Raw genomic sequence first — 15,012 nt, forward strand, 5'->3', positions numbered from 1 at the left:
AACAGCGACTTGCTTTTTATTGGGGAAGATGAATTTTCCTTTTGTAGGCTTTCATTTTGGGCAGTTTCAGTCAAGTCCCTAAGTATTTAATAAACACCTACTTTGTGCCAGGTTGTATACTATGTTCTGGGAATAAAAAGAGAAGAAAAGAAAGTTCCCAGCCCCCAAGGAGCTCACAGTCTAATGGGGGAGACAGCATACAAACAACTGTGTACAAGTAAGATAAAATTGAAGGTAGTCTCAGAAGGAAGTCATTAACATTAAGCAAGACTGAGAAAAGCTTTTTGCAGAAGGTGGGACATTAGCTGAGGAAGGAAACCAGGGAAGCCAGGAGGAGGAGAGAGGGGAGAGTCCGGGCATGGGAGGCAGCCAGGAAAGATGCTTAGAATTAGGTCCTGGAGTGTCCTGAGCATCAGAGAGGCCAGCACAGTACCTGCAGTGTGGTATTGGTAGCATTTGCATGTTCTGCACAACTGTGTTTCCGGTCTTGTCTCCGTTTCCTTTTGCATATGTTCTATATCTTTGGGTTATTTTCCCTGCTCTCACTGCCTTCTATCTGTTTGCTGCAGGGGACAGCAGTTTGCTCAGCAGATACAGCAGCAGAATCCTGAGCTCATTGAGCAGCTGAGAAATCATGTCCGGAGTAGATCCTTCAGTAGCAGCACTGAAGAGCACTCCTGACTTGATGGGAGACTCACCTCCTAGAACTACAATGTGAATGGTTTTATAGGCCTGACATGTTTACTGTAGTTAGTTGGGGGGGGAGGGGGGGAGAAGAAAAAAAGAAAGGGCACCATTTTAACTCTGCTGCTTGGAAATGAGATGAAAAGAAAACCCTTGGTGTGTTTCTTTAAGAACAAATCTGTTTAGAAAATACATTTACCACTCACAGACTTGAACATATCATGGTACGTAGAGTGATTCCTTTGTAAATGAGTATTTAATAGCCTTGTTAACTAGGATACCAACATAATAGTTGACAAAATTCTATTTTCAGTCTCTGTCTTGTGTATTAGTATTGTGTCAGGGCCTCTTCACAGAAGGAAACATTAACTGAACACTAGGTCTGTTTGTTGGTAAGGATTGGCTCAGAATCCCTTTAAGATACTTGTTGGGGCAAGGGTGAGGAAAGGTTTTTCAATGCCACCTTATTCATTTGAAGTTCAGGCATCTTTGCTCTGTGTCCCAGAAGCACTGTATTTGCACCCGAGCAGCACAGAGCCAGGGCTAACACAGCTTGCCCTCACTCTTGGTGGGTTCCAATCTGACATTGCTCAGATCTGAGGATCCAGACTATAGTTACCAGTGTCAGCTAATTAAGCATTGCTCATGGTAATGGGTGAGAAGAAAACTAGGAGCTGGTGAAAAGGAAAGCATGGAGTAGTAGACGGTAATTTAAAAGGAAAAAAACAAGGTTGAGGAGCCAGGGTTGGGGGGGGGGGGTTGGAATGGAGATTGAGAGGAAGGAGGGAGATACAGAGAATGAAACTGGGGATGGGATGCCTAGATTTTATACACAACAGCCCTTAGCGTCTTACCCACAATGTGGTACTGGTAGGATTTGCATGGCCAGCTGTGTTCTGTATAAATATGCATACAAATGCATATATATGAATGTGCATAATGAAATATGCTTAGAAATCTTTTGTGGTGATACATAAGTCAGCTATGTAACGGTATCATTTAACTAGCACAATTTTACCACTGGAAACCTCACCACAGGCAAAAAACAAAACAAAAAACTTAACGTGGGTCATTATATATATTAGGTTCAAATAAATCAATGGCTTGTACTTGAGGGTTTTCTAAGTGCATTTAATTATGTTCTAATAAACATTGGTTTTTTGATCTTGGCAATTTTATGATGGATCATAAATGATATCTGTGACTAATATTGCTTGCTTATACAATCATCTGCTTCCTTAAGCTTAGTTTGGCACGCCAACCTTCTGTTTTTAAGTATCTTGTCAAATACAAAATTTAACCATCACCTTTATCGGAGACATGACAAGTGTTCCACTCCATGCAGGATGCTATAATCAGAAGAGTAAAGGTGTTATGAGAATACTAAAGAGGTCTGTGGCTAAAACAGTGGACTAGACTGGGTTTTAATCCCATGTTAACCTCACATTTGTGTGTGCCACTAGACATCAGCCTATCTGGGATCTCCTCCTTGATTCCTGCTGTTGGTACAGATCACAGCCCAACTATGCCTTCTTTTATCCTGTGACATTTTTATCCTTGTTCTTCTAGAGACCCTTCAAAGAGGAGCTACACAATGTGTCAGAGACTTTTGTTTAAGTTCTTTCTACATTTCATGGGTTCGAATATGGCTTGGTCCATCTGTTATCCTTTACCCTTGCTCCTTTTCCAGCCAGACATTTGCTGATTGATGCCCTTTAGGTCACTACTTGCACCCAGGGTAGGTCACTAGTGTCATAACATAGGGTCAATCCACAAATCTCATAAGTATTATGAGAGAGGGCCTGTGAGAGAATCACCAAGCACTTCATTTCTTTTTTTTCATTTATCAATTTATTTTTCAGATCTTCTGTCAATGCCAGTAGTTTCCTATTTTCATCCTTTTAGCTTATTCTGGAGTATCCCAGTTACCAATCCAAAATTCTTACCTCCACCATCCAACTTCTCATTTCTGAAGAAAGGATTGCTGAAAATCAGCTTTTCAATGTAACTTTGTAATATGGTGTTAATCACAAGGTTAACTCCACCTCCCCCCATCAGTTTTTTTTTCCTAATCTATCAGAGCCAGTAGTTTTCTGTGTTCCTTTTTTTTGGGGGGGGCGGTGTTGGGGGTAATGCAAGGTTTTTCTTCTTTTAACTTGACACTTATCAAACATGTGGTATGTGTATGTGCTAGGTATGGGGAATACAAAGATACTAGGAAATAATTTAACCTAATCCAATCCACCCAGCTTGACGTCATCACTGTTGATTCCCTTTGGCTTCTCCATTGGCTCAGATGTTCTCTTTGCACAGTGGCTTGATGCTAATGACTCCTTTCTCTGCTCTGAGGCAAGCCCTGCCAAAGATCACTCCTCTATTCATCCTGACTTCACCCCATCTGGGTAGGAGTAGGGAACATCCTGGAGGTGCTATGACTACTAAGCTCTCTATTCAGATAAAATATAGTATGATTATGGTTGCAGAAAATCTGCTACCACTGATCTTCCCAAAGGTCTCAGCCCAGATCTTCTTTCTATTGTGATTGAAAAATAACCCTTCTCTTATCCCTTTCCACAAGACTAGAGCTTCTTCTGCAGTTAAACAAAATATTTTAAAAGTTAGGCTTCATGAAGCAGGGGGAATAGGTATAAAGCCATACTCCTATCCAGCAGGGAAGATGAGAGTGGGAAAGGGAAGGACAATGACCAAACTTGCTTTGGTGAGTCTTAATGTATTATGAATGTGAAATACTGAAAGAAGAGGTTGGTTGTTACTCAGTGGCTTCAAGTATTTTACCCAAACTAATACATCTTGTGTGCTCAAGGCCAGATTCTTTGTACTCCTGGTTTGCTCCTAATTACCTCGCATGAAACCTTACTAGCCTTCGAGATACCTCTGTAGCTTGACTCTGGCCTCTTGCCAGAAGTCAATTTGATTTTAATGAATAACTAATCACCCTTGCAAATATCAGCTGTTGATGTTAGATTTACTAGTGGCAGTACTCTTCAAGCACATTAAAAAATATTTTGAAACCCTCATTTCTTTATTCTCTCTAGTGCTTGTAGTCAAATTATGATGTTCTGTATGAAAGTGGTTTCCATCTATCACCTTTGTTTTATGTGAAGTACAAGGGCATTTGGTTGATGGAACTATTTCTACTTCCTGCTTTTAACCCTTCTTGACTTCTGAAGACGTCTTTCTTAAGATTTCTCATCTTATTAAACACTTTCAATTTGATATATAAATCATATAATCTTAGCTCTTGTCTGCTCCTCAGGATTTGTGATTTATTTGGACATTTGGCTACACAAAACAATCTCCTCTATCTCTCTCTCATCAAGTTTAGGAGCTGGGCATCTTGTCATCTTTATGCATGATGAAGAATCTCCCTTATTGATTTACTGGGTGAAATTTTTGTAGTCCTTCCTTCTGCTCAAGATTCCAAAAACATCCCTTGAACTTTCCCAGTTTTTGTATGTCCAGATGGGAACTTGTTCTGATCAAGTTATATATTACTGTTTATTCAATTAAATTTTTTTGTGAGGTGAGGTGGTGGTGTGTCCAGAATTATGATATCACTAATGTAGGAATTTCCAGGAGCCCCAGGTTTAATTCCCTCTATTGATGTAAAAGACTCAGAAAAAGTTTCTCAACTTCATTAAGTAGATTTCTGCTGTTATGGTTGTATTAATTAAGATGTTGTATGTAATCCTTGACTTGTGCTTAGGTGGCAATGTCCATTTCATGTACCACACAGCAAAGAATGAGTTTCATACCTATCTTTTACAGTTTATGTGTAATACAAGTCCTTGTCTTTTCTAACTAATGGCATTATCAAATGTTACAGGGTTACACTACAAGTGAAAGTATAAACTGTGCGAGGGTCCAATTACTTGTATATTAACAGAAGAGGCTTTATAATCCTGAAACCAAACAATGTAGCAACTCCCAAGTGACCACCACAAATTAAATGCTTTTCCATTTGAATCTGGGAAAAAACAAAAGGGTCCTTCATGAGAAAATGTATGATGAAAAACTAACGTGCCAATTATACTGGCTACATGATTTTGCTGTCATTTAACTCATCTTAATCACCGAGAAGGAGGAAGAAAAAGACTTTATAATTTTAACTAATTGCACTTTATTTTACACTGAGGACATTTCATACGGAGTATTCAAATTAAAGTGGCAAACCATGTTCTGAAATCACTTTCATTTTAGGCCAACAACAGTTTGTCATGGGAATTAATAAATACTTATGCGTTTAAAACAAATGGATGTTTTTAAATTATTTAAGCCACACACTTAAATTGTATGTATAGTTTTTAATTATTTTGGCTTGCCAAATTAGTACTGCTTTTTACATAATGGTGTATGAACTTTTATTTTGCTGACACTGTTCAAATGGCTTCATTATTATTTCACAAAAAAGCTTCATAGCACCGTATATTCAGCATTTTCTTTGGCTGTGTGACAGTGATAAGCAAGTTTGGTAATTAAACATAATGAAGGGGCAATTTATCATAAGAAAATAAATACAAGAAGCACTCAGACTTCAAACATAAGAGATATCAACATTGGAATGGTGAAAATCATTGTAGCAAGAGTGGTAGATTTTAGGTTGCAGCAAATCATTTCCTGGCTTTGAGAGATGGGAAAATTCCATTGGACTCCTTATTTAGTAATAAGAAGACTAAGTTATCACACAGTTATAACAAGGCCCAACTGTGGGAGGAATAACTGTTGGAACTTGACCAACTCTGACCATGTTGCTATGACTAAGACAAAATTGTTAATATCAGGAGAAAAAAGAAAGCTTCATGTGTTTTAAATAAAAAGCACTGCCTGACATTCCCAATTATTTCTAAGCCTATTAGACAAGCACTTATACATGTAGGTAGTAAATATCACAGATTAAATGAAGGAGACAGGCCTCAGCCATTCTAAACACAGTCCTTGAGAATTCTATCTACTCTGAAAAGCTGGGGGGGACGGTGTTAGGGGTGGAAGTGGAGAGAGGGAGAAGCAGGCTAAATAGAACAGTTATGAATTCTTTATATAAGCTACAATAGTTAGAATTCCATAAACCTTCTAAGTGAAAGCATTTTATTACCTAGGTTGCCACCTAGAGTTGAATGAAAAATTACAGCTGCATTGTTAGTGAGGCCCCATCATTTTCAAGTGCTAGCCTCTGACAAAGGAAGGGAACTGGGGTCTACCTACAATGAGTCCAAATGAGGTAATACTGCAGAAAATATAGATGTGAAGAATTATAATTTATTGTCTTGCAGAAGACACAGTCCGGAGACTTTAAACTATAACATTGTGTCTAGAATATCCAAAGTCTCATTACCATTTCAAGGAAGAAATTTAAATAATAATAAAATTACTTGTGATGTGCTTATATTCCTAATAAAACCTGATGGTAAAACATTTTTAACATTCAGATTAAAAAAAAATAGAAAAAGTTGTTTAAAGAAATATCATAGAAACCACAAAGACCAAAGACTTTCTTTAGCCTTCTACTTGAATGGTTGATGACACTACACAGACTTGAGCAATATCATCATATTCATATGTTCTCTTCAAGAATGTGTCAGTTAGTCGTAAGCCAGAGACACTCTGGTGGGAGAAAAAAAGAGAAAGAAAGCGGGTTTTCATTACTTGGTCAAGAGTATAAAGGGCTGAATTAATAAGAACAAAACTTGGTATAAGTGGCTATCAAAATCTAGATTACAATTTGAAGGTGAATGTTATGCCTACAAACTTGACATTACTAAAAAGAAAAGTCACATACTTGCAGTCCCTGTACAGAAGAAAGCAGTGTGAGGGCAAGATAAAGAGATGAACTGGGGTTCAGCTTTCCAAGCTGTCTTCCTGAAACTCCACACCAGTGGATGGAATTTGTATTGCACATTTCCAAAACCAGGTCCATGGTCCTTTCACTGCTAGAGAGATCAGAAAAATAGGAATAAATCTAGTACCTTTCAGAAAGGCTTAGAGTAGCACATTTCTTCAGTTTCAATTAGCGCTCCTGTTAACTTACGTTTAATAAACTTCCTCCCCAGGAATAGAAAGGAAAACAAGCTGCAGAAATAAAAGGCAATTTGCTGGCTTTGATTTAGTGTTGCTGCCTGGCTTTGTATCAAGTCTTACATTCTGGCTTCACGCACTGGTTTGTAAATGTAAAAGGACATCTTTCAATCCTCTCCTCTCCCCTTCACATCTCTTTTCCTTCCTTTTCCCTGAGATACAAGTTGCCATCATCTTCACTTTTTCTTGATTTCCAGATTTAAAACGGCATCTGAAGTAACCTGTCCGTCTGGATGCCGGACTTTCTGGTTTTAATTCCAGCACTGAACCCCTGGTGCTAGTCATCTCTTGTTCAAAGCGTTGCTCTTGCTCTGAAAGGCATTCAGAATTCTTGCCTAATCCTGCCGCTTTCTAGCTCTTCTGTTTCTATTAAATGCTCTTCATCAGGAATAAAAAGGACAATCTGGGTCTGTTCCAAAAGCCATTTTGACGTTTAATCCAATTCTCTGACTAGATTTGTAGTGATAGGGCTCACAGACATGCAGATACATGAAAGTATCTGCCCAGAAATGAAGAATCATAGGATCGTGTTCAGGTCTGATCATTACTAATAATATTTCATCTGCAAATCCTACTGCTCACAATATTGCAACTAAAGTTTCATTTTAAATGGCTTTATAATGTGCTTTTTATAAATAACAGTTGTCTAAAACTCAATTTCCATGACCTAGTTGGGTATAATATCCTAAGATGTTAGACAAGTGATTTTTAGAGAAATGTTGTCACTGAATCACCTCCCGTTAAGATAGTAACTCTGAAAAAAACTAAAACTATTGACTTTTATAGTTCCTCTATTATTAGAGATATACTTTTAAAGGGCTATAAACCCCAGATTTGGGAGATTCTTGGGATGTTTGTAGATTACTTCAATTTCTGAATGTTAGGAACATCATCCACTGATGAACATTATTACCCAAATATCTTCACAGAATTGACAACAAATACTGTCACCATGAACTAGTATTTTAGCACTGAGGCCTTTCAAAGTATTTTCATATCCATTATTTCATTTTCTCCTTCCCTTTTGTGGAAAAAAAGGAGGAAACAAGCATTTATTAAGTGTATATTATGTGCCAAGCACCGTGCTAAGTGCTTTACAAATATCTTATTTGATCCTCACAACAATCCTGTGAGGTTATTGCTATCATTATCAGTCTTATTTTATAATTGAGGAAACTAAGGCAGATAGAGGCTACATGACTTGCCCAGGGACACACAGATAGTATGTGTCTTGAGGCCAAATTTAAAATCGAGTCTTCCTGACTCCAGGCCCAGTGCTCTACTCACTGTACCACAGAGCCTTCTTGTGGGCTAGCCTGGAAAGATATCATCATTTTAACATGTGGAGAAATTGAGAAACATGAAGAATAATGGACTTGCCTAAGGTCACACAGCCAATTAATAATCTAGTAGTTACACCATGCTTTTCTTTATGAAAAATTAGATAACGTGCCTCATGAAAACTTTAACAATTCATTATAATCTGTGTGATATATGATTGTCTACCTCAGGAAGACAGTCTAGTTTTAACTTTCAGGATACAGAGGATGGATGAAATTACGTAAAATGTAAGGCAATGCAAATGATTTTCAAGTGTGGCATATGGACTCCATCTCATTGTTTTACTGTTATATTTTTTAGGTATGTTGGCTCTTTGGCCACTTAAGACAGGATAACAAGTTCTCAGCTGCCTAAGTTCATAGGATTCAACATCATTCAATAAAACATACAGGATATCTGCCAAGACCACACTTAAAAGGACAGAGGCATTTTCCAAATAAAAAACATATTCTGAAGAGAAAAAAGTCAGAACACAGACATTACCTGCAGTTTGTTATTTTACAAGTAATATGAAAAGGTTCTTCCAGATTTACAGTATCTGGGATTGCCTCCAAAGACAATCTAACATCACCATAACCTGGGGCCTGAGGGAAAAGAAGGGGAAAAAAACCCAGAATTTTATTTAATACAGAATACTGTTAGCTCATCACAATGAAAGTACCAATGCAAACAAGGATATGGCCCAGGTCATATGGTGTTTATATCTCAGAGGGTGGTATCCTGTTGCATCAAAGTTCTAAAAGTTTAATTCATTTTTCTCCTGTAGGTCCCTCATCTCTACCTTTTGTGACACTGCTACTTTAATGGGAAAAGGGGCCCAGAAGTTACTTATTCTGGCTATGGCCAAACAGTTAGGAAGAACCTGGCAGATGGCTTGGATGTGGGCACCAGGTGAAGATGGCATTGAGCTTTAGGAAGGTTCTCAGAAGTGTTATTGCTTCCATGTGCTTAATAAAAATACTAGAAAGAAGAAACCACTACTCTTACCACATAACAATTGGGAGGGGAAATCATGGTTTTTCACAGACATATTAGTAGTGACTATGGCACACTGAGATAGCAGAGTGATGTGAAAGATTGTGGAACAAATAAAGATGAGGTGATAGCTAATGCCAATTACCTTAATTTTTAAATTATGTTATTTATTTTTACATTTTAATTGGTTTATTTTGTCTTTACATCACTTTTATCTTCAAATATATCTCTTCCCTCCCCTACAGTCCAGTCATCACTTGTAATACAGAATTTTTTTTAAAAAGGAGAAAAAGACAGTTCCATCAACAAAATTTGACAGTATACACAACATTCCACACTCACAGTCTCCCAATTCTCCAAAGAAAGGAGACATAAAGCTAACTTCCTAGCAGTCTCACTGGCTCAGCAAATTATTTATTTCTTTCTGAAAAAAGTGGCTGTTCAAATAATGCCTATCTTTCCTTCTGAAATGACTATTCCAGCATGAAGAGCAACAATTTTACTCTGGCAGTTTAGAACAAGGTCAAGGAAATTTTTTTATTGAACAGTCTCAATAGTCTGAGGGAACAGACACCTGGACAGTGGTCCTTATCTTTGGAGCAGGAGCCACAGAAAATAGGAAAGCCATCATCATGTTCACGTTTTCTTGATTTATTAACATAAGAACTCAAACCTGCTTTAATCTATTTACCATATTTGCTTTGTAAAATATAAAGTCAATTCTTACTTAAAGAACTGTGAGACGATCAGCCTTTTGCCTGCTCTCCTCTAGTGATGCTATTCTCTTATTTACTGATAAACACTGATAAGACAATTTATTTAACAAAAAAAAAAAAATGTTCTTGAGGCAGGTAGGTGGCATGGTGGATAGAGCACCGGCCCTGGAGTCAGGAGGACCTGAGTTGAAATCTGGCCTCAGACACATAACACTCATTAGCTGTGTGACTCTGGGCAAGTCACTTAACCCCAAATGCCTCACCAAAAACAAAAAAACAAAACAAAACAAAACAAAAAAGTTCTCACCATTCTCTGCAGTTGACTGGTCTGCAATCTTCCTCTTTCACCCAAGTTTGTTTTCCACACTATATCTAATTTTCCGATTACTGTTACTCCCTTAATAATTCCAGCTTTTTCTGCAAATTCCTGCTTGGGTTTCAGACAGTATAAATACTGCCGGGTATCCAATGGTTGCAAATATGTCCTTGAGCCAAATGTGGACACACTGAAGGAGGAATTGAATAGCCAAAAATCTTTAGCATCTTTAAAAAAATATTGCCTCCCACTTCAAGCAACATGATATATAGATTATTTAACAGGCGCAACATAACATCACTGACTTAAAATATTTGAAGGGCTGTCATCCTTCTTTTGGTAAATATTTCAGGGGTAGGAGACAAAGGCTATCTTCAACTTTTTGACAGCTATTCATCAAAAGGGTCTAGCTTACTTTACAATGTTTTAGAAGGAAGAACTCAAAGCAACAGGTGGCAGTTAACATTTTAGTACAATTTCATTTCAATACAAAGAATTTTCTAACAATTAAATGGACTGCTTATAAGGAATTAAGCTCTCCATAATGTGAGGTATTCAAACAGAAACTTGATAAACAATTTTTTAGGGATTTTGTAGAAGGGATTCATATGACTTGTAGAAGACTGGACTAACTGACCATCAAGGTCCAATGTAATGATAAAATTGTATGAAGGGCTGTGTGTTATGAATACTTTTTAAAACTATTTGATAAATTTAATATTGACAAATTTTGTTTTTCCATCATCTTCATTTCTGAATATGTCGCTAATGAAATATATTTCTAACGAAACTAATGAAAGTTAGTACAGCAATATACCAACTAAATCTGGTAATATATGCAATGTTGCTTTCCTATGGTGACAACCAGGGTCATTACATTTGCATATTATTTAGTTTACTTAAAATTTTTTTCACTTGTATTATTGTAGTTATTGTGCATTTGGTTTTTTTTTCTGGTTCTGCTTGCTTTACTTTGAATAAGTTCATTTAAGTTACCACTGCTTCTCTTCTTTCCCTGCTTTACATTCATTGTTTGTCATGCACAATAATATGCCATCACATTCACGTACAATTTATTTAGCCATTTCCCAAATGATCCACCTTAGTTTCTAATCATTTGCTACCACAAAAATCTTCTGCAGAGATATTCTTACATATACTTGGACTATATGCCCTGTAATGGTATCCATAGGTCAAAGCATATGAACATTTTATTTGCTTTCTTAGCATAATTTCAAACTACTTCATAGACTGGCTGGACCAATTCCAAGCCCTACCAAGAGTGGATTAATGTGGCCTGTCTTCAGTGCCTCCACCACAGACTATTCCCATCTTTTGGTCATCTGCCAATTTGCTAGATGTGAGGTAAAACCTCATAATTGTTTTGTCTTGCATTTCTATTATTATTAATCATTTGATTCTATTATTATATTAATGATCTTTCATATAGTTTACTTTCATAATTTCTTCATCTGACACTTATAAATATAAGCAACATTCCATACAGAACACTGTCCTGGACAGCGAGTCAGAAGACCTGGGTTCTTGTCCTGGCCATGCTAATTAATTAGTAGGCCTGTGGAGTGGGTGATAACCTCACTGAGCTTCACTTTCCTGTAAAATCATGATAATAACTGCTAACATGTTTGCTTCACAAGGCTTGTTTTGAAGATCAAATGCAAAAATGCATGTAAAAGTATTCAGAAAGGTGTAAAAGGTATAATAAAATGTAACAAACTGTTGTTTATTGTTCTTATTCTTATCCAGTACACTCTCCCTCTCACCTTAAATATATTCCATTCTAGTACACACAAATTCATCATTCCAATTAAATTAACCTTATTCATCTCTGGCATATAAATCACATTCTCATTGCTGGTGGCATGTGGTACAGTTCTAACAATAATTACTCAGAAAAAAATCTGGGGACACACAGTTTTCATTAACAACTGAAATGCAGCCTCTCCTTATTTTTATGGATCTGTGAATTATGAAACTTGATGGAAAAACAGATATTCATAATATTTTCCCTTTCTTTATCAGTCATGTGCAGGGTATCCAAGCAGGCAGTTTTGGTAAGGAGAAGAGAAAATATTGGGTAGCTTCCCTCTACTTCTCCTCGCTCCAATCTATCGGACAAAATATTTCTTTCCTCCTGTATTAAGTTAGAATCGAGATAGGAAATTCTTATCAGTGGACAAAGTGTAGAGGAATGGACCATTCTCATCCATCATTATGACAGGGCCACAGTGATGGTTCCATCCTTCAGGAAGGCTGCAGTTTTTGTTCTTCCATCTCCTACCTTTCTTCATCTCTTCTTTCCTCCTCCATGCAGAGCTTCCAAAGGGGAGAGATTTCCTTTTTACAAACGTTATCTCCTTCTGTGCCTGAGCCTGCACCTGCGCCCATCCTTTTCAATCTCAAGACAGTCCTGCTTAGACTCATGTTCTCATGATCTAACCTTCTAAATATCCCTTCCCTCTGTTTTAAATGTGTTCTCATCTTACCTACACAGGAACTCTTCCCTCCAAACAAGCTAAGCTCCTGGGTATCTGCACTGCTCATTCCAGTTTCTGTCTTTACACATTTCCTTTACCCCAAATGCCCTATTCTTTTGTCAACCCTTCAAAATCTACAACGTACTTTCTCTAGGAAACATGACTGATCCAATCAATCTTTGTTCATTCCTCTTTAAGAGATTTCATCAGCATATATGTATACAAACTGTACTACTGATGTGTGGCCTTTAAAAGTATTTTTCATTTATGTCATAAACAGTATATGTACTCTATCTCCCCAGACATTTGTTCAGGGTAGAGACTGTTCTACGCATTTTCTGATCTCCCTCCCATACCCATGCCACCTTACATAGTGCCCTGTCCCATCCAGCCTAGGTAGTTTGGTAAGTTATATTGACTTGAGTTTCACTTCCAAATCTTTTAAGTAAGAAGTCTGCTGTGGTGGAAAGAACATTGGGATTTGCAATTAGAAAACCTAAGTATGAGTCTTAGCTCTGCCACTTGGGGCACCACTGGACTAATAAATGTCCCTTTATCAGTTTCTTCATCTTTAAAATGTGTCTGTGTGGGGGGTGGGAGGAAATAGGTAGCACAAGTTGGACTAGAAGACTTCGAAGGTGTCTTCTGGCTCTATAGCTGTGAACTTTTGGCCTCTCAAGGCCTCTGCTTTCACATCTGTACAATGAAGGGACTAGATGACATGATCTCTAAGGTCATTTCTGGTTCTAACACCTATGATCTTAGTGATTCTGCCCTTGATTAAGTCCTAATTAACCTAGACATTTCAGCTTCAATATCTTTAAAATAGGATGACAATCTACCCTATTAACCATAAAAGGTTATTGTAAAGAATGAAATATATATAGATATATTTTACAATATTAATGATTAAGTATTGGTCATAGAATTATACATTTTATATATTATAAAATAATTTTATATATTATACATTTGTGCATTATACAATTATATATAATGTATTAATTATATATGTATGTATATATACATAAAAAACATATATATGTAAGTGCTTTGAAAAACAAAAAGTGCTGCATTATTGTTCCATAATTTTGTAATTAAAGTGTAAGAATGGCTGATGATAATAATGGCTCTAAAATTAAAGTTAAAAAAAAAAGATGAAAATAACCAAATTTAGTAAATGTCAGCAAAGGCAGATGCACTTCAAAGCCAAGACCATCTATGAGACCTTATTTGTACTCACCCTTCACCAACTTGTTTCACAGTATTTAATTCTACTACGTTGTACATCATAGATGGCTCCAAAGAAACCTTCTCCATAAACATAGGTGAGGTTGTAATGTTTTGAATTTGGGCTTCAAGAAATACTTCATCTGTCTAAAGGAATGGGAAAACAGCCACCAAAGTACAATGGTATTTTAAATATTTAAAACAACTGCAGTATCTTAATTATTTGAAGAAAAAAATTAACCACAAATGTGATTAGTTCATGCCTGCAAATCAAAGTTACTGTAATTAATGCAAGAAAAGAAATCTTCATCCCAATATAATTATCAGGAGCAAAAGTGTTAGTCAACTGATACCTTGTTAAACAATGGATAGGGGAATAGCAGTAATGTTTTACACTTGAAATTCTAAAATAAATCAGAATTTCACTATGACAGCCTAATCTCTCAGTAAGTTAAGAATTCAGGATTTGTGAGTTAGTCAGAGATATACTTCTGAATATATCCTTAAAATCTTAATTTCTTTGAAGTGGTAAATACTATAGTGAAAAATAATAGAATCTTTATTATAGGTACATCATATTATTCATTTCCAGGTGTCATGGTGACTTAGGGGAGTAATCACTAGTGCTATACTTAGTCTATATAAATAAATAATCTTACTGTGACTGTGCAGTACACTTAAAGCTCCTTCAGTGTTGAGACTAAAATAGCTTATTTGATTAATCAGGCACTGCTTGTCAAAGTGAGAGTCTTAACATTCTATGAGTGTTCAGTCTACTAATTTCTAAGGTTACTTTCTAATAATATATGTGTGTAGTTAGCATTGTGAAATGTGAAAAGAGCCAGAAATGGGAACTATATTTTTTGGGGGTGGGGGAGAAGAGGAGAGGAAACCAAGAATAAGTAATTTAGCTGTGCTGACAGGTTTGAAGACTGGCTGATGATAGGAAGTACAGATTATCTGTACTTACGCATCTATATGTTATACAGCTCTTCTGTTCCATAATTAGTCATGCAAAAAACTATTTGTTTATGTATTATCTATTCAGTTTTGTTTCTTTTTGGCATTTACATAAAAACTTAGCATTAAGCAAAGTTTAAAAATCATGCTATAGGCAGATTTGGCACTTATGGCATTTGTCATATAAAAGGCAACACAG

The 15,012-nt window shown here is 36.6% G+C and overlaps 2 protein-coding genes across 6 annotated transcripts in view; one reads left to right on the forward strand and one right to left on the reverse strand.

Annotated features, from left to right (window-relative positions):
• The window catches only part of SGTB (small glutamine rich tetratricopeptide repeat containing beta), an 84,928-nt gene extending 84,187 nt beyond the window's left edge, over positions 1-741 (forward strand). For both annotated transcript variants that reach the window (XM_027863557.1, XM_027863556.1), the window contains exon 11: positions 570-741. In XM_027863557.1, the coding sequence (XP_027719358.1) occupies positions 570-681 (112 nt within the window). In that variant the 3' untranslated portion in view covers positions 682-741. The remainder of the gene's footprint in view (positions 1-569) is intronic.
• A 5,200-nt stretch (positions 742-5,941) lies between these two features.
• Positions 5,942-15,012, reverse strand: part of TRAPPC13 (trafficking protein particle complex 13) — a 37,005-nt gene continuing 27,934 nt past the window's right edge. For 2 of the 4 annotated variants that reach the window (XM_027863467.1, XM_027863464.1), the window contains 5 exons: positions 13,867-14,000; positions 10,117-10,315; positions 8,602-8,702; positions 6,482-6,629; positions 5,942-6,306 (listed from right to left, as the gene is read on the reverse strand). In XM_027863467.1, the coding sequence (XP_027719268.1) occupies positions 6,199-6,306; positions 6,482-6,629; positions 8,602-8,702; positions 10,117-10,315; positions 13,867-14,000 (690 nt within the window). In that variant the 3' untranslated portion in view covers positions 5,942-6,198. Of the gene's footprint in view, positions 6,307-6,481; positions 6,633-8,601; positions 8,703-10,116; positions 10,316-13,866; positions 14,001-15,012 lie in introns of all 4 variants that reach the window. The other 2 variants (XM_027863466.1, XM_027863463.1) reach the window with 1 other exon arrangement.

This window comes from Vombatus ursinus, unplaced genomic scaffold (genome assembly GCF_900497805.2).
Source record: "Vombatus ursinus unplaced genomic scaffold, bare-nosed wombat genome assembly UNPS02014772.1, whole genome shotgun sequence".
Lineage (NCBI taxonomy): Eukaryota > Metazoa > Chordata > Mammalia > Diprotodontia > Vombatidae > Vombatus > Vombatus ursinus.